We start from the raw sequence: 20,504 nt of genomic DNA, 5'->3' as shown, positions 1-20,504 counted from the left end.
CACTGCCCACAATTTTCAATTTGTCCCAGTACCTGAAGAGAAGATTATACAAGTGCTCCTCAAATTAAAACTAAGCAGCCAATGTGGATCTGACCTACTGAAATCTAAGGGCCTTATGCAGAGAGGAACGTTATTTAATGTGAAAACGGCAAGAAAATAGCCACAGAATTGGAGCAAGTTATGGTCGTATGCAGAAAGCTGCGTTACCTAATTTTTCTGATGAGATTTAAAATTGCCAAGTTTTTCTGGCTAGATTGAACTCACTATAATATAGGGCAGAATGGCGAGTTGCAGTGCATCTATGCTACCTGCATACCACCCTATTTTAACATGGCGAATTTACCAATCTCTCCACGTGTTTGGCAATTTTTAAAGTAAAGAACCCTGCTGTGGAGAATTTTATGAATCTCTCCATGTTCTCTGCAGGAGAAGCTTCTCTGGGAAGTATTTTCTCCAAAATATGGTGCTATTTCCCTTCTCTATCCGCTCTGCATAAGCCCCTAAGTTCCTACGACTCGGTGCCCCAACCATTGCCAAACAGCTTACTTCCCTAATCAACTCTATCTTGTCTTCAGGCCATATCCCTATGACCTGGAAAACTGCCAGAGTTGTTCCAATCTTCAAAAGTGGGGACAAAAACACTGTTTCAAACTACAGGCCAATCTCTCTTCTCCCAATCCTATCCAAAGTCATGGGAAAATGTTTACACTCCCAATTAAGCGATTACTATACCAAGACAAATTTTCCTAGCCAATTCCAATCTGGCTTACGCCCCAAACACTCCACCGTAACTACCCTGCTAAAAGTTTGCAATATTCCAAGATTTTGCAAAGGCTTTTAATACTGTTGATCATGTTATCTTGTTAAACAAGCTCTAGTGCTCTGGAATGGTGAAGCATGCTTTAAACTGGTTTCAGTCCTACCTATCAGGTAGATCCCAACATGTGTCCATCTCAGGCTCTAACTCCAACCCCCTGGATATCACCTGTGGTGTCCCGCAAGTCTCTGTTCTGGGGCCCCTACTCTTCTCAGTGTTCATCAATGATCTTCCATAAGCTTGTAAGGGAGCTCCAATACACATGTATACGGATGACACAATCTTATATACACACAGCCCTAGCCTCTCTGACCTTGGACATATACTTCAATCTGACTTTTTGAGACTTGAAAATTAGATTTCCCAAAACAAACTGTTTTTAAACACTGACAAGACTGTAACAAAGGTATTTGGGACCAAGTCTAAATGTCTAAAGCTTCCAATGAATGAGCCCCACATCAGAACCAACGCTAATACCACCCTAACTCCTGTTATTAGTTTTAAATATCAGGACATATGATTTGACTGCCCAGTGTACATCTGCGTTGCCCCAAAGGCAGACAGCCTGATAGGGCTCCCCAAGAACTGCTCCCCTCTGCACAGGACCAGCGTGCTAAGGGTTAACATGTGCTTGTACTTTGTGCAATGTCAACCCCACCCACTGGAATGTTAATGAGCAAAGAGGACACAATGAACTTTTTGCTCACAGCTGCAACAGATTCAATCTCAACCACCCCAGTGTACATCTGCGTTGCCCCAAAGGCGGACAGCCTTTGGTGCAGCCGAAGCGCAGCCAAAGGGTGTGAACCGTTTGCTGATGTTTGGTGATGTTAAAGCTGCTTTATTTCAAATCTGAAACTCACAAGCCCTTCATCTCCTGTACCCAATTTTCCAACTATCTGTCCATGAAATGTCTGTGAATTCACTGTTCTTTATTGTAACCATGTATTTTTTATATAACTCTGTGCCCAGGACATACTTGAAAATGAGAGGTAACTCTCAATGTATTACTTCTTGGTAAATATAAAATAAAAATTTAACATTTGGGTTACATATTGATACCCTGACATCCAAAACCTATGCCAAACTAGGTGTACTTTATAGGAACAAATCCTCCCTAAGTCTGCTGGTCAGATAGCGTATCGCCCAGCAGATGCTAATGCCAATTATAGACTATGGGGCTTGATACCCTCTACAATTTACTGTGCCGTTTTGTCCTCCAATGTAACTTAACAACACATCACTGCGAAATGCTCAAAGAACTAGATTGGTCATCACTTGAGTCAATGTGCAAAGTTCCTCTTTCCTGTCTTGCCTTCAAATACTTACTGGGCAAGCTACCCGCATATCTGAACAAGCTCCTCACCCCTACCACATGCAGCACTTATCATCTGAGATCTGACTCGAAAAATGTTCATGGTCCCAAGGTTCAACATATCTTGTATATAATGTATAACCCTGTTCACTTAATGTAACTATGTATTTGTAACCATGTATTTGTGATCATAACTATGCCCAGGACATACTTGAAAACGAGAGGTAACTCTTAATGTATTACTTCCTGGTAAAACATTTTATAAATAAATAAATATATGGGTCAGAATTAGGGATTCCTGTATTAGGTTTTAACCGGAAAAAACACAGACTGATAATTTTGCTCTTACGGTTAAAACCAATAAAAAACAGAAATTAAGCAGAATTTTCTATAGAGTTAGACCTCTTGTAGCAGCCCAGCCACCGGTAGAAAGCACATGCAACACGAGGGGAGCACGAAAACTAACAAAAAAAAGTGCGTGATAAACACCAGATTCTAAATGTGTCAACATTATTGTTCACACTGATAAACACGGATTTAAAAATAAATAAATGTATGAACTGTATATGAGAACAACATACTAACGTGGCAGTGATAGAGAGAGTGAGGTCCAACTGGTGAATACACAGGAAGTTGGGCTCTCTACACAGTTTTCTCTCCTCGCAATACGAGCTCTAGCCTCCTGTCGGCTGAGTCCCCGCTAGCGCTGAGCGGGCGGCGCTTGCGGCGGTTACTTACATATATAGATATATGTAAGTCCCCGCTCACGCTGTGCGTGCGGGCACATGCGCTCACTCGTGCTGGCGCTTAGATAAACAAAAAAATGATACTTTACCCGTGTGCTCAACTACCCGCAATACCTCCCTCCCCCCCGCGCGCACGTACATGCAGGTCACCCGGCGCTCAGCACCAGCGGGGACTCAGCCTTAGGCCGAGTCCATAGAAGGACAGGCCGTGCTGAGCCGTGCGGACGCTCCGCGCTGAGCCCCTGCATCCTCAATGAGGATGCCTTGAGAGGGGGCTCACGCGAGCGTCCGCAGGCGTGCGGAGGCGCTGGAGTTTTCAGCCGAGCGCCAAGCTGTTTTTCAGCGCGCTGTCGGCTGAAAACATCCAATCAACGCGGAGCTGCGTCAACGTCACGGCGCCGTGACGTCGACGTCAGTGCGTCGCGGGTGATTGGCCCAGCGACGTCACTGCCCCGCCTCCCTCAGTCTCCCCCCCGCCTCCGATCGCGCCCGCTGGCTCGCCTGCATGGGCATGAAATCACGTAGATTTCAGCAGGCGAGCCTCAGCGTCAGCGCGGCTCGGAACTCCTCACCCCTCTATGGCCCGAGCCTTAGAAGTAATCATACCCACACATTAGCTTGTGAACAACAGTCCTATTAAATAATGTACAAAAGTTGATATCGAATGAGATAGTGGGGATTATTACAGTGAGGTTAAAGCTAAGCAATATAAAGTATGTGGAGAACATCATCTCTACAGTATTTTCAACTAAAAGGAATAGTTTAATCCTGCTCTAATGAAGTCATTTTACCCAAATAATAGCCTCTGCACTTATATTGCTGCACGTATATGAATCTTCACTTCTATAGGGGGGCTATGTACCCACCCAAGATGTGAATGCAGCAAGGGATTTTGAATAATATTTGTCTACACTCCCTAGCTGTTAATGTAAAATAGAAATATTTAATTTCAATATTTCACTCTAAAAGAAAGCATAGCATATAAGAAAAAAATATAAATAAAAGGGGAAAAAATACAACTGTAAAGGAATAAGTGCGTCTCTGTGGATATTTATGTCGTGTTCTCACATAGACTAAAACACAGTTTAGAACAGAACAGCAGCTAGGGATTGGAAAGTATGTGTCAGGAATCGTCGTTCTCCTCGCTCCCCACACAAAGCACTCCCTCCCTGCAGGGAGCCCCTGGACACACAAAACAATCCTGCCTTACCGGCCTCCACGGCTCCTCGCCCCTGCCACCGTCGCGGGATCACTCCCCTCGGCGATTCCTCTGCTCAGCGCCGGGCGCGCCCACGCCCTCCTGCACGCACACCTGCACCATCCACTGGCTCGGTTCACACGCGTACACGAGTTACGGAGCATGCTCAGTCTGCACACTCTTATTCCCGTCCCCCGGACCTCAGGCTCCGCCCCCGCACACTGCACGAGCATACTCAGGTTACCAACAAGACTCACCTGGCCTGTTACGCCTGCACCAATCTTCAGTGTCTCCTTGTAGCTCTTCCTGTCCCGCCTCCGTTCCTAATTGGACCTTCCTGCTTTATCTAGCTCCTCTCTGCTCTCAGTCTTTGCTCGACATAGTCTCTGTATGGAAGTACTTCTGGATTCTCTCAGTGTTTTCACAGGTTCTGACGCGGCTTGTACGACTACCCCCTCTGGCTCTCGATCTCGGCACTCCTTGGACAACGCTCACTCTGAACACGGCTTGGACTACGACCTAACTCCACTCTCCACTCCCTGAATTCGGCAAGGCATCATTCACTCTATCTCTACAACCGGTACCGACAAGTATTGTCTACCTTACTACACCTGGCCTGGCAACGCTTCATACCACACTCCGGACACGCTCCCTTTTCTGCGGGTGCGTATATTACCACTTCCCTCTTCAGCTCAGGGGACGGGTCTGGTCTGCGGGCAGCACGTGCGTAACATTATGTCGAGCCCACAAGACGCAGACCAGACCGAACTTCAACAGTTTCTCTCTAATCTGCTTCAGCAAAACTAGGTGATGGCGGATCAAATTGTGGCACTTACACGCCAGGTCGCAGTACTCTCAGACAGGGTACTGACCGCGACCCCGCCAGATGTAAGCCCCCACTCCGCAAGCGCAGTTAGCAGCTCAGATGTAAGGATTCCTCCCCCCAAGCCTTATGCAGGTGAACCGCAAGATTGTAGGGGTTTCCTAAACCAGTGTGAGGTGCAGTTTGAAATGGCCCCCCCATCTCTACAATACTGATCGCAAGAAGGTAGCCTACATTTATAACCTCCCCACTGGCAGCGCCCTGGGTTGGGCTTCCCCGGTTTGGGAGCGACGTTCTGACCTTACCCAAGATTACCCGGCATTTAAAGCCGAGTTCCAACAAGTATTCGATTCTCCCGCTCGTCGGGAGATGGCATCTGTTTCTCTCCTCCAGATCACTCAGGGACGGCGAATGGTGACGCAGTATGCTGTTGAATTCCGGACTCTAGCAGCCGAGACTAACTGGGGACAAGAGGCTCTCATATCCGTGTTCTGGCAAGGCCTGGCAGATCCCATCAAGGATGAACTCTCTCGCCAATCCAGGCCGGATCAATTGGAGGTCCTCATTGATTTGGCCGTCCGAGTGGATCAACGTATCCAGGTACGCCGCTCAGAGCGTCAGCGCACTCGCGTCCATAACTTTCAAGTTCCGTTCTCCAGTACTCCCAGCAACACTCCTGCTCCCCCAAGTGCTACCATACCTCTTTGCCCTGCTCTGGAGTTGCCAGAGCCAATGCAATTGGGGGTATAACGCATCCGCACACCGATACGGCAGTTCCGCCACGCCAGGGGATTGTGTTTCTACTGCGGATCCATGGAACATCTGGTTCGGGAGTGTCCACTGCGTCCGTGAAACGGGAACACCCAGTGAGTACAGAGGGGCTCTCTCTGGGTGTAATGTCTCCACGTCCCCTTTCTAAAGGTGAACTCCCTAAGAAACTTACATTTCCAGTCTCTTGAATTCGCCAGGTTAAACCGCATACCACTCGTGAGAAAAAAGGTTCCCATCGCACTCGTCGGTATCGATGGACGTCCTCTTACCCCGGCCCACATCTCCTTAGAGACGGCTCCTTTGCTTCTGTCCTCACATCTGCACAAGGAGATCTTAGTTCTCGATGCCATTCACGCTCCTGGGATACCCATCACCCTTGGTCTTCCTTGGCTACAGCTTAACAATCCTCTCATTGACTGGACTTCCTCTGCTCCCATTTCCTGGAGGCCGAGGTCAGGCGAGACTCATCAACTACTGGCCAATACCTCTGTTCTCGAAGTTATTCTACCTTCCGTATACCATCAATTCCGGGACGTTTTCAATAAGGTACAGTCAGACCTCTTGCCGCCACACAGGACTTACGATTGTCCGATAGATCTAGTTCCAGGTTACTCCCTACCCAAGTCCAAGACCTTCCCCTTGTCGTTACCAAAATCTCACGCTATGGATGAATATATCCAGGAGAATCTCAAGAAAGGCTTTATTCGTCACTCCAATTCCCCAGCAGAGGCTGGGTTTTTCTTCGTCAAGAAAAAGGACGGGTCATTGAGGCCTTGCATCGACTAGAGGGGTTTAAACCACATCACTATTAAAAATCGTTACCCCCTTCCCCTTATTACCGAACTGTTCGATAAATTACAGGGGGCCAAGATTTTTTCCAAGTTGGATCTACGTGGTGCCTATAACCTGGTGCGCATCAGGAAGGGGGATGAATGGAAGACGGCCTTCAACACGCGTAGTGGACACTACGAATATCTGGTAATGCCTTTCGGCTTATGTAATGCTCCCGCTGTCTTCCAGGATTTCATCAACGACGTCTTTTGTAAGGTACTCAATATTTTTGTTATTGTATACTTGGATGATATCCTGATTTTTTCCAAAGATCTCCAGGACCATATACGCCACACCTCCTACGTCCTTTCCCGTCTCCGTCACCACCATTTGTACGCCAAACTGGAGAAGTGCACCTTTCATCAGACCTCTACTCCGTTCCTGGGGTATATCATTTCCGATGAGGGGTTTATGATGGACTCCGGTAAACTTCAAGCAGTCACTGAATGGCCAAGACCCAACTCTCTCAAGGCCATACAACGTTTTTTAGGGTTCGCTAATTACTATCGTAAGTTTATACAGAGTTTTTCCACCATTGTGGCACCTCTCACTGCGCTCACCAAAAAAGGAGCTGATCCTTCTGCTTGGTCATCCGAGGCCATCTCCGCCTTCGAGACACTCAAGGAAGCCTTTATATCCGCACCTATTCTCCGTCATCCCAACATCGAACTTCCCTTCGTCCTGGAGGTCGACGCTTCTGATTGCGGCGCTGGTGTCGTTCTTTCCCAGAGACCCACGCCCCAAGATAAGTTACATCCCGGTGCATATTTTTCCAAGAAATTCTCGTCTGCCGAGAGGAACTATGACGTGGGTAACAGGGAACTTCTGGCCGTGAAGATGGCTCTTCAAGAGTGGAGACACCTGCTGGAGGGGTCAAAAGAGCCGTTTACTATTCTCACGGACCACAAGAACCTTCTTTACATAGAGAACGCTCGACGCCTTGGTCCACGCCAGGCTCGTTGGGCTCTTTTTTTGTCTCGATTCGATTTTCACCTTTCCTATATCCCCGGGACCAAGAACGTAAAGGCAGACGCACTCTCCCGAATACATTCTTCTGAAGAGAGGCCAGAGGAATTTTTGGAGACTATCCTTCCACATGAGAGGATTCTCGCCACGTCTTCTTTCAAGAATCTTGACAAGATTTTGCACTCCCAGAGACGCATTCCCAAGGACTTGGTCGTTCCCGACAACAAACTCTTTGTACCATCCAAATTTGTTCCAGAGGTCCTGTCTTGGGGTCACTCCTCTAAATCTGCAGGTCATCCAGGTTTTAAGAAGACTACTGATCTCATTCGTCGGAATTTCTGGTGGCCAAGGATGTCTCAAGATATTCTGGAATTTACCCGCGCATGCCCCACGTGCGCTCAAAGCAAGACTCTCCGTCAAAAGCCTCAGGGTTTTCTGTTACCCCTTCCAGTTCCCGACCGCCCCTGGTCCCACATTTCTATGGACTTCATCGTGGAGTTGCCCAGGTCCAGAGGAATGAACACTATCTTGGTGGTCGTGGACAGGTTCCCGAAGATGTCCCATTTCATTCCACTTAAAGGATTACCCACCTCCCCCGCCCTTGCTGATATCTTTACGGAGCAGATTTTCCGGATTCATGGGATCCCTTCGTCCATTGTTTCTGACAGAGGTTCTCAGTTCGTATCCAAATTTTGGAGAGCTTTCACGAAGAGATTGGGCATCTCTTCTTCTTTCTCTTCCGCCTATCATCCTCAGTCCAATGGACAAACGGAGAGAATCAATCAATCCCTGGAGAAGTACCCGAGATGTTTTATATCCGATTTCCAGGATGATTGGGCTCAACTCCTCTCTTGGGCAGAGTATGCCGTCAATTCTGCAAAAAACGAGTCCACCCGGGAGTCGCCCTTCTTTATAAATTATGGGTTCCACCCTCCCTGTCTTCCCATCCCCAACATTCCTTCTGGAGTACCAGCCGTAGATGAACGCATTTCTTCCTTCCAAACCGCATGGTCCAGGATTCAGTCTACCCTTCTCAACTCCTCCCGCAGATCGAAACTACAGGCCGATCGTTGTCGTCGTTCGGCGCCCAGTTACAAACCAGGGGATTTGGTATGGCTATCCTCTAGGAATATCCACCTCAAGGTACCATCTCCTAAACTGGCACCTAAGTTCCTGGGTCCCTTCCCTATTTGTGAACAAATCAATCCCGTGGCATTCCGGCTGCAACTACCACCCAGTATGACGATTCCCAATGTCTTTCATGTGTCCCTCTTAAAACCATTTATCTCCAGTCACTTCTTTCCGGATCAGACTCGTAAACCGGATCCCATTACTGTACAAAATAATGAGGAATACAAAGTTCACTCTCTTTTGGATTCTCGCCTATCCAGGGGTCAGCTCCAGTTCTTGGTGCAGTGGAAGGGCTTTGGCCCTGAAGAGAGATCCTGGGTACCTTCAAAGGACATTCATGCCCCGGCCCTTCTTAAGTCCTTCAGGAAAAAGTTTCTAGAGAAACCGTTCTTGGACCGTCCTGAGGCCGTTCCTGAAGAGGGGGGTACTGTCAGGAATCGGCGTTCTCCTCGCTCCCCACACAGAGCACTCCCTCCCCGCAGGGAGCCCCTGGACACACAAAACAATCCTGCCTTACTGCCTCCACGGCTCCTCGCCCCTGCCGCCGTCGCGGGATCACTCCCCTCGGCGATTCCTCTGCTCAGCGGAGGGCGCGGCCACGCCCTGCTGCACGCACACCTGCACCATCCACTGGCTCGGTTCACACGCGTACACGAGTTACGGAGCACGCTCAGTCTGCACACTCTTATTCCCGTCCCCCGGACCTCAGGCTCCGCCCCCGCACACTGCACGGGCATACTCAAGTTGCTAACAAGACTCACCTGGCCTGTTATGCCTTCAACAATCTGCAGTGTCTCCCTGTAGCTCTTCCTGTCCCGCCTCTGTTCCTAATTGGACCTTCCTGCTTTATCTAGCTCCTCTCTGCTCTCAGTCTTTGCTCGACATAGTCTCTGTATGGAAGTACTTCTGGATTCTCTCAGTGTTTTCACAGGTTCTGACGCAGCTCGTACGACTACCCCGTCTGGCTCTCGATCTCGGCACTCCTTGGACAACGCTCACTCTGGTAACCCCTTGAACACGGCTTGGACTACGACCTATCTCCACTCTCCACTCCCTGACTTCGGCAAGGCATCATTCACTCTCTCTCTACAACCGGTACCGGCAAGTATTGTCTACCTTACTACACCTGGCCTGGCAACGCTTCATACCACACTCCGGACACGCTCCCTTTGCTGCGGGTGCGTGTATTACAACTTCCCCCTTCAGCTCAGGGGACGGGTCTGGTCTGGGGGCAGCACCGGCGTAACAGTATGCATGTGTGTCTCAGTGGGTCTGAAAGGTGGATAGAGAGGGTGCTAGTCAAGTATTCAGGGGGAGAGCATTCCAGAGGTGTGGGGCAGTCAGTGAGAAAGGTTTAAGGCGGGAGAGGGCATTATACACAAAAGGGGTACAGAGAAGACATCCTTGAGCAGAACGCAAGAGTCGGGATGGTGCATAGCGAGAAATTAGGGCTGAGAGGTAAGGAGGGGCAGAGGAGTGTAAAGCTTTAAAAGTGAGGAGGATTATTAAGTGTGTGATACGGGATTTGATAGGAAGCCAGGAGAGGGATTTCAGCAAGGGAGACACAGACAGATTTAGGAAAGAGTAGAGTGATTCTGGCAGCAGTGTTTAAGATAGATTGTAGGGGGGACAGGTGAGAGGCAGGAAGGCCAGACATTAGGAGGTTACAGTAATCGAGACGGGAGAGAATGAGGGTATGGGTCAGCGTTTTAGTAGTCGAGCAACTGAGGAAAGGGCGTATCTTTGTAATCTTGCGGAGGGATAAACGACAGGTTTTAGCTACCTTTTGAATGTGAGAGAGGAGTCGAGTGTGACCCCTAGGCAGCGTGCTTGGGCTACTGGGTATATGATAGTACTTCCAACAGTAATGTTGAAGGAGGTAATAGGGCCAGGTTTGGGAAGAAATATGAGGACCTCCGTTTTTGACATGTTAAGTTTAAGTTGGCGGAGGGCCATCCAGGATGATATTGTGGAGAGACATTCAGAAACTTTGGTCAGTACAGCAGGTGTAAGGTCAGGGGTTGAAAAGTAAATTTGTGTGTCATCAGCATAGAGGTGATATTTGAACCGAAGGGATGGATGGCAGCTGAGCTGATGGAAGACGGGGTAAAAATTGTCCGGAGTAGACGTCCAGGAGCCCTACGTAACACACCCAGTATGTTGGTTCTTGATGCATTTCATGGACATTTATCTGAACAGATAAAGAATAAGCTCGCCAGCATGTGCTGTGACTTGGTGGTTGTTCCTGGTGGCATGACTAGCCAACTTCAACCCCTCGATGTTTCAGTGAACAAACCATTTAAAGATCAGATAAGAGAAGAGTATGAGGCAAGCTGGCTATTTGAAAAATTTCCTTTAACACCTTCTGGTAAAATTAAGAGGGCATCTGCATCAAAACTTGCAGAATGGGTGTCAGCTGCTCGGGAAAAAATACCAGAAACAATATTGAGAACTCATTTAAGAAATGCTGCATCACAAATGCACTTGATGGTTCCGAGGATGATCTTTTGTGGGAAAACGCTGACCTCAGCAACTACCAAAGTGATTCAAAAGAATCTTTACACTCAAACTCGAACTCTGAACGTGATACTGAAGAAGACAGTGATATGTGATTGTATGGATAAATGTATGCTATTGTCTGCAAGTAATAAAAAAAATCTGCACATCTACTGTAGTGTTTCCCCCCCCCAATCTTTTTATTAAACCAAGGGTGCATCTTAGGATCGAGGAAATAGGGTAGATTGTAAGCTCATCAGGGCAGGGACTCTTTTTCCTATTGTTACTTTCATGTTTGAAACGCTTATTCCCATTGCGTAATATTGTCACGTGTATTGTAAAGTGCTATGTACCAGGATGGCGCTATATAAATAAAGATATACATACATAAATACATGTGCTGAAACTCTTCTTTGCCAGAAGGCCCACCAATGTATTGATAAGCCCAGATAAGGCATATCCAAAGTAAAGCAAGGAGTTACATGTGAGAATGAAGGATCGCCTCGAACTTTTTAAAGTCAACATGTTAAGCAAGAGAAAATCACGAAGCACATACGCTAATCATTTCAAAGAAATCAGTGTTGTGTTAATAAACAAAAGAGATACCGGCGCCTAATGAGTCCAAAAATAATGGAATCCTGGATATCCAGTAGAAATAGTTCCAGTTCCAAGGAAATCAACAGTCTCTGTATCTTGGGGTATTCAGATATGACTTGATGCAGTGGAAGTAGAACATGCAATGAAAAAAGAAATATTTAGTGCAACACAGTTAAACAATTTATACAGACATATTTGCAACTGGCTGACACAAACAGACAAAACAAACAGACACAACTAGACAAACAACACTTAAGCAAAGCTAATGATAAAAGTTATTTATTAAACTAGATGATAAAAAGGACAAATGGCTAACAGACCGCTCCGGTGGGTTAAAACCTAGATAACACTCATAGGACGGCTGCTGGTAATTCGCATAGTACCAATGGGGGCTGGTGACCGCATGTGGGGGATCCGCTGGGTGCCTCAGACACCTTGTATTCCTTCTGCGTCTCTCTACTGGCAAAAAACGGAAGTGACGTCAGAACCTGGCAATCTCCAGTGGAAGATACAGGAAACGGCGATCTGCACCTCGTTGCCCCACAGTCGTTGGAAGAATGCACTCAGCACTTGTACTGCTTGTAAATATAAGCCACCAAATGTCCTATATATGGATACAAAATGCCCTACGCGTTTTGTGCGTCTAAACACACTTCCTCGTAGGGCATTTTTTTATCCATATATAGGACATTTGGTGGCTTATATTTACAAGCAGTACAAGTGCTGAGTGCATTCTTCCAACGACTGTGGGGCAAGGAGGTGCAGATCGCCGTTTCCTGTATCTTCCACTGGAGATTGCCAGGTTCTGACGTCACATCCGGCAACGTCATTTCCGGTCCGCCACGAGGACGGCGTCACTTCCGGTTTTTGCCAGTAGAGAGACGCAGAAGGAATACTAGGCGTCTGAGGCACTGAGCGGATCCCCCACACGCGGTCACCAGCCCCCATTGGCGCTATGCGAATTACCAGCAGCCGTCCTGTGAGTGTTATCTAGGTTTTAACCCACCGGAGCGGTCTGTTAGCCATTTGTCCTTTTTATCATCTAGTTTAATAAATAACTTTTATCATTAGCTTTGCTTAAGTGTTGTTTGTCTAGTTGTGTCTGTTTGTTTTGTCTGTTTGTGTCAGCCAGTTGCAAATATGTCTGTATAAATTGTTTAACTGTGTTGCACTAAATATTTATTTTTTCATTGCATGTTCTACTTCCACTGCATCAAGCCAAATCTGAATACCCCAAGATACAGAGACTGTTGATTCCCTTGGAACTGGAACTATTTCTACTGGATATCCAGGATTCCATTATTTTTGGACTCATTAGGCGCCGGTATCTCTTTTGTTTATTTGCTGTTTATTCTGATTGTACTGTCAGGTTACCACCAGGCTGCCTTGCAACCATAGGGCTCACCCTTAGAGTAGGGTCAATTGTTTGTAATTCCCTTTAGCGCTATTATACATCACTCCCCTTTCCCAGTGTTGTGTTAATGTAACTAAAGCAGACATAAAACAAATAATTATACACTTGGTGAGGCCGAAATAACAGGGAACAAGGATCCATTGCAACTATAAAAGGGGGAACTTCAAAAATGCCTGTTACAATACATGAACACAAAAAAAATGGGATCGCCAACAGACACCCCCTTTCATTCCAATATGCAAAAGTACTGTACCAATGCTATTTTAACGGCACTTTGATCCATCTAAAACAAGCGGGCATATCATATTGTAATGGCTTTCTAAAGATGAGCCTTTAGGGCTTTACTTTGAAATGTGCAGAAATTGAACAATCTCAAGCTCGGCTGGTTGTCTCCAAAAGCTGCACATGAGTTTCCTTTTGGCAAAGAAAAGTCTTGCGTTCTCATTACACAGGCTGCTGGCACTACAGTAGGCGGTACAAGGTCTCTCATTAAACACATGGAGGCCGAGTCATTTCCATTTGACTTCAAAGCATTCTTTTTTCCATGACTTAACACTCCAAACAAATTGAAACTTTTGGAAATGAAGGGTGCAATTCATTGCTATTGATCCCTTTGAAAAGGAGTATTATACTCCGCACATCTAGATTTAACTCTAGCGCAGAGAACGGGGCGCTAAGGGGGCTGGGATAAATGGTGATTGTAGGAAAACAAGGGGGAAATAGAGCAAAGGACCACATTTCAGAGCGGAAAGCTTTGGCGAAAGGGTACAAAAGACTTCAGCAAGTAATAAGGAAATAAAGTGCAGAGAAAGCACTTATTACATTGGATTAACTTCACAATGTGATTCAGAGTCTGCTCACAGAGTGTCTGAGTTTCAGATGTCGGAGACTCTTTAGACGCATGCTTTGAGGTTTCACTTGTGTGTCAGAGGAGTTTAATTCCTTGGAGATCATTAACACTAAGCCAGCACAAACCACACCATGCAAACATAAAAGCACTAAGCTTAGCATAGAATAACCTGGTGTACACATACGCCGGGCCTCCCAGGAAAAAAAAACAAATTGTGGTTAAAGCTGTGTGCCACCTGCACTGAAGTTCACACAATGGATCCTGATATAATTTTTTTTTAAAGTTAAAAGGTTCATGGTATCTAAAGGCGGCTTTGATTGATTCAAGTTTGATTAATGTAGTGCTTATGTCTTTGGTGCTCCTGGGATTTCTTTACCACTGTTTAAGGCAGGTATCTCAGTCATTGAACACTTTATTGTACTTTTATCGTGTGCCTCTATCGTATACTTCTAGATATCTATTAAGATAAAACACCTATGGAAAATGTTGGGACAACTATATCAAGTTTGAAATAAACAATGTTTATGGCTCCAGTACAGGCAGTCCTCGGTTATCCAACAGAATACGTTCTGGAAGTAGCGTTGGATAGTGAAACCGTTATAAAGTGAGTCCCATGTTAATCAGTGGCGGCGAGCGTTGGATAACGCATTCTGGCGTCGAAAAAGGCCCCTAGGGTTGCATTGTAAAGCGTTGGATATGCCATTCGTTATAAAGTGAAACGTTGGATAACGAGGACTACCTGTATTTTTATTATGGGGCATTTTGGGGGTTACTTGAAATAGAGAAAAAAAATACTCTCCCCACAAACACGGGGCAAAAGATCCAATCACTTCTAGCAATCGATGCGCTTGTCTTGTAATTTCAGGTATGTTTATTTGTTTTTCAAATAAGGTTTCTTGGTAATGACAGATCTTTAAGCCATTGGTAAGGTTTTATCATGCTACGCATAACAGCAAAAATATAATAATAGTAACAATAATAATATACATCAACCTTTAATCTTCTAGTGTTGACAAGGTCAGAATTGCTGTTACATCGTTACATATAGTAGATGAGGTTGAAAAAAGACGTACGTCCATCAAGTTCAACCTATGCTAAATTTAGACTTCAGATACTTTATCCTATATCTATACTTACTTATTGATCCAGAGGAAGGCTGTACATAGAGTAATGCTTTTTGGAATATTTTTTATAATAATATTACAGAGAACTGTTATTGTGTCTTCTACTGTTGTGCCCAATATAGCACTATGTAACTTGTGTACTGGAGTATACATGTATGTAAGAAATTGTGTTTTGAGAAATGATGATGAATTTGACCAAGATGAAAAGCAAATAGTGGTGTAAGTTATAAAAAAAAATGAAATCCTGTTTGAAACCACACAAGAGAAAGTCTTAGGTTAAATTATACTTACGGAATCCAGAGTCTTGGAAAAGCATCAATTTCCTCCTGGGAATATTCATCCAGTTTCTTGGGAACTTTCCTTGGCTGCGCAAGCTCCTCTACAAGATTCTTCATGATGTCTTCTGGAATGACCTGCAATGAAAAGAAATATGTATACATATATATCAGCCATTGAATGCAACAGGAAGGATGCATACCATTAGTATAAAAGAGGTACAGTATATATATTTAATATAGTGTACACAGGCAGCAGCACAGCCATGTGCAAATTTGGCTAGCTTGTCTTCACATTGGTAAATTGTGACATGAAGATACAGAATCAATGGCCCTCACCACGGTGTGATTGACTGTACATTAAGCACAGACATTATTCACCAATGCTGCAGTGCAAGGAAGTTTACAGTACATCACAGTGTCGGTTAAACGCTGTTGTGGTTATGATATGGGTGTTTTCCAGACTGGATGATTTATGAAGTTACTTGAAGACACAGACATACTTAATTTCCTAAAAAAAAAATTTTTAAGAGCCAAGGGCTGAGACGTCTGATAAAATGAGGAGTGTCTGGGGCGTGGCCTGGAGCCTGACAGAGATAGCTGTGTTTATCTGAAGCACTCTAATACAGATATCTAATCCAGAGCAATCCTAACTCAAAATCGGCCAAAAAAAAAAAAAAAAAATGTTAAATTCGGATGGTCCCTGAAATGGAGATCATTCAGAGCCCAAGACCGAGCAAATTATACAATATTTAGCCAAAAAAACTGAAGTGGTAACTTGGGGCCTAGTAGATAGGGGCCACGCTCCTCACCCCCAGATTGCTGAGACTCCCTTGCGACTCTGGGCTGACTGACCCCCCCCTCCTACCAGACCAGAGCCCCCCACCAGTACAGGCTGCCACGAAGGAGACGAGTACCGGGGATACGATCCGAACAACATAAAGTGTGAGTGGCTGGTTCCTGTTTAGTTAATGACAATGACGCGAAATTCCAAAAAGTTTGGCTACCGTGGCTGGCTCAAACGGATATCCCAGTTATGCTTCGATAGAAATAAATGCGCTCTCCTTTGACTAAGGGAATCATAGTTTAAAAGACATTGAAGTTTAGGGCATTAAAACCTGACCCTAGTGACGGAAATAGGTGATTGAGACGCACGGGAGAGGATAAGGCACAAGATGGCTGCAAGGAGATGACAAAAGATGTAAGACTTGGACCAACAAGATAAAAGAGAACTTCAACTGTGCTTGGAAGGCTACCAGCACTTTGAAGACTGCCCTTAGTTCTAGCATGTTTGATGGCAATCTCTTTTCTGCGTGATGCCATTGCCCTTGAATAGTGTGTTTCTGCCATTGTGCTCCCCATCCGAATTGACTGGCATCTGTGGTGAGCACTATTCACTCTGTATTTTCCAAGGGACCTCCGGCTAGCCGATTGCTTCTCTGTTGCCACCAGCTTACAAAAGCCATTGTCCATAGAGAGAGTGAGAAGTATTTCTCTAGTGACCTTCTGTCTGTTCACTCCCTTAGGACTTCTACCGTAAGTGGACGCAGATGCAATTTTGCCCATGACACGGCCTCTATGGACTCCGATGTAAGTCCTAGTCCTCATGTGTCTGATGTGTTATCAGATTCTTTGTTTTGTCTGCCAACACAAAAAGCCGCACCTTTTCAATAAAAATACAAGTTATAAAAATAAAAAAAAGCCCCAATTTTCTGAGGACTGTAATTAACTGTAGCCCTAGAAAATGGATGTCTCAACTTGCACTTCTCCCAATTGATGTACCAACCTCACTCCTGCATACATTTCAGTACATACTGGATGTGTTTTTCCAGGAGTTGATTTTACATTGCTTTTAGTAGCCAACCATCCAGATAAGGTGCAATGGATACACGTTGTTCCCTGCTCGCAGCCACCTCCACTACCACCACTTTTGTGAAGACACGTTGTTCCCTGCTCGCATCCACCTCCACTACCACCACTTTTGTGAAGACTCTGGGCATGGATGATAGGCCGAAAGGTAAGGCTTTGAATTGATAATGCTTCACCTTGATTCCTTCTTGAATGACGAGTCTCAAGAATTTTTGGGTGAGCGGAGCAGATGGAAATACGTAATTAGGCATCTTTCAACACGACTGCTGCCATAAAACCCCCTGAACTTAGAATATTGTTAACAGACCTTACGGACTCCATCTTGAAATATTCCTTGTTAACATACTGATCTAGGAATTGAAATCCAGGACTGAATCCTCCTGATGCTTTTGAGACCATGAACAAAATAGAGTATGTTCCATTCCTTTCCAGATGTTGTGGTATTTTGACTAACACTCCTTCCCCTTTTAATTTTTGTACTGTCTCTCTTGGTGTTCTCCTCTTTATTAGACACAATGTTGAAGGTGTGATGATACAAGTTTTTGGTGTTTTTTTTCTTTGAATTCTATTTAGTAACTTCTCTCTATCAGCAGATGTACCCGGCCACAGAGTAGAAAAAAATCTGAATCTTCCACCTATTTGATGACTGATCCCTGGCAATCTGGTCTCTGGAAGTTCGAGGCACCCCCGTTGATCTTCCTCTTGTGGATCTTCACCCTGGTTTAGTTCTGGAAGAAGATGACTGCAGTCTGAAGCTCTTGTATGACCTGTATTCTTTATTAGAAGGTCTTGGGCTACGAAAAAACGATCTGCGAGTCCTGGTCTGCCTCCTGTTTTGAGGTAGCACTTCCACCTTGTCCTGTGTTAATCTTTCCTGGAGTTTCTCTAATTCTGCTTTGAATAATAAGAGTCCTACACATGGCATGAAATACAGCTAGCTTTTGGAAGCTGCATCCGCTACCCAGGCTTTAAGATACAATGCCCTGCGGACTGCTGTTGAGAGAGCCCTGCACTTAGCTGTTAGGCGGGTGGATTACATACAGTAGATGCATCGCATTAGTCGTCTATGCCCAGACTCCTCAAAAGAGAATAGCTTCAGGATTTGATCTCGAGACCTTAGTTGACAATCCATGCTCTAAATAATCTTGTAACGCAGGCTAATGGGGATTTCACCAGACCCCAGAGAGGCTTTTGCCGCCCTGCAAAGGAGAACCAGCCTCATCTTGTTAGTTAATCTACTTTATTTCTGCTTGAGGAAAAGGTTGCTGTTAGCCCCCTTCTCCCCAACTTAAGGTAGGAACCTGTACAAAAATTATACAATTGCTCTTCTCTGTGTAAGTACCACCAGGTAAGACAGGAAAAAACACTGCACAGGTAAAGAGGAAGGTGCCTTCTTAAGGGCATGTGAATGTTTGATCCTGTCCTACGTAAGGGGGTGGAGCCTATTACCTATGGTGCTGCCTGATGGATGGAAAGGAATGGGAGTTCGAGAAGTCAGAAATATATATATATATATATATATATATATATATATATATATATTAAAACACAACACAACAGCGCAAATATCATAAACAAAACATCCTCAACAAGAAAATAAATAATAAAATACTAAATAAAACAAATATGCAAACTTAATAGTCCAGAGATGTACTTAGACCAATCTTCAAACAAAGAAAAGGGCAGGCAAAAAAGTGAAATTAATTAACTCAACGTTTCGGTCCCCACTGGGACAATTCTCAAGAGCAAATAAACAAGTGACAAGCAAACCCAGATATACCCTACACCAGCGGTACGCAAACTGGGGGGTGCGCCCCAGGGGGGGCAAGAGAATTTGCAGGGGGGCGCGGGCTGTTACAGAGGCTCCGCGCTCTTCCCCCAGGCATTTAATGCCGGGGGAGACGTGACCATCAACATCATTTTAAGCCGTGCCTTCGGTGAAGGGGGTGCGCGAACGCTGCAGCTCCCAGGAAGGGGGACGCAGCTGAAAAAGTTTGCGCAGCGCTGCCCTACACCACCACACCCAATGTGAAAAAAAATTGGAGCCAAAAACCTAAGTGACACCCCCAGTGATGTCACAGGAGTGACAGAGGAGGAGCCTAAGGGGGCAAAGTGTTAAGGGGAGGGAATCCTAAAACAGGTAAGCTCTATTTTTAGTAGTAAACCACAGAGGGTGGTGATCACATCAGAAACACTTAATAAGGGAACAATGTGTCAAAAAATATATCAACTAGTGTAGTGATAAGTGTCAACACTACAACCACAGAGGATCAAAAGTGCCACTATAACGTAAACATAAGTGCTAGATGTGTGTCTGCTGGGTACCACAAACCAGGAAAGGGGGATCAGAACTGTGGCAGGGTGGCAGGGGGGAGGGGGGCATCAATAGTAGCAGAGCAACCACAGGTCATAAACAAAGTCTAAATATGCAGCCCATATAAGCTGGTAATACGTCTGTCCTTCTTGTTATAGAAGTCTGTGGGGTAGCAGTTCCGCCATCTGCTGCAGCCAGTCTCCTCCAACAGCTGATTCACAAGCCAGGGGGAGCCAGTGTGTCCTGCCGGTTCAGTCAGGGCAGGGGGATCAAACAGGTAGGTATCCACATCAGCGGAACAGAACACAATGCATGTCCAGTGTACAGTCTCAGTGTTTAGGAAGTGGCAGCAGTCTTTATTACCTTGTCCAGGCTGGGAGATCCGTAGGATGGAAGCTCTGTAAGCTGCCAGCTGATTCTTAAGCAGGTACATAGGAGCAGGTACCTTGCTGTTCCTGCAATTATAGTCTTAAAGGAGACAGGGACTGTCTAAACCACACCAGTGGAAACCACACCAGTGGAAACAGCACAACAGTCCAGAGATAAAACCACAAATATACAGCACTACTAATTCATTGATTTGCCACCATGTCAGTGTGCAGGGCTACAAAAGCCATAACAACCCCCAAGACACACTGTGTCAATTTTTAGGACCACAATTGTTGAAGTAAAAAAGTCCACTGATCAATAATTCTGCCATTGTGTCAGTGTGAAGGACTACATGAGTCTCAGATCATAATATTCTTCCTGCGAAAGGGAAATCCACACAGTTCAACCGGTGATTGTAATTCATATGGAGTATGGCCACGTGGTACGAGCCACAGAGTATGCCTAGCGGTTGGTGTATCGTTAATGCAGACAGTCAGGGTCCCACTAAAGTGACACTACGGTCATTAAAATGTCATGAGTCACAAATAAGGTGTACATCTGAACTGTGATCATTCTGGGTAACAAAAGAAAGTTTACC

The 20,504-nt window shown here is 45.5% G+C and overlaps 1 protein-coding gene across 1 annotated transcript in view; it reads right to left on the bottom strand.

Moving 5' to 3' along the window:
- The window catches only part of MRPL13 (mitochondrial ribosomal protein L13), a 114,777-nt gene that overhangs the window by 28,694 nt on the left and 65,579 nt on the right, over window positions 1-20,504 (bottom strand). The window contains exon 6 of the mRNA XM_075582315.1: window positions 15,371-15,492. Within this exon, the coding sequence (XP_075438430.1) occupies window positions 15,371-15,492 (122 nt within the window). The remainder of the gene's footprint in view (window positions 1-15,370; window positions 15,493-20,504) is intronic.

The sequence above is a fragment of the Ascaphus truei genome, chromosome 2, assembly GCF_040206685.1.
Source record: "Ascaphus truei isolate aAscTru1 chromosome 2, aAscTru1.hap1, whole genome shotgun sequence".
In the NCBI taxonomy this organism is placed as follows: Eukaryota; Metazoa; Chordata; class Amphibia; order Anura; family Ascaphidae; genus Ascaphus; species Ascaphus truei.
Note: the sequence above shows the minus strand (reverse complement) of the source record. Positions and strands in the feature narration are given on the sequence as shown.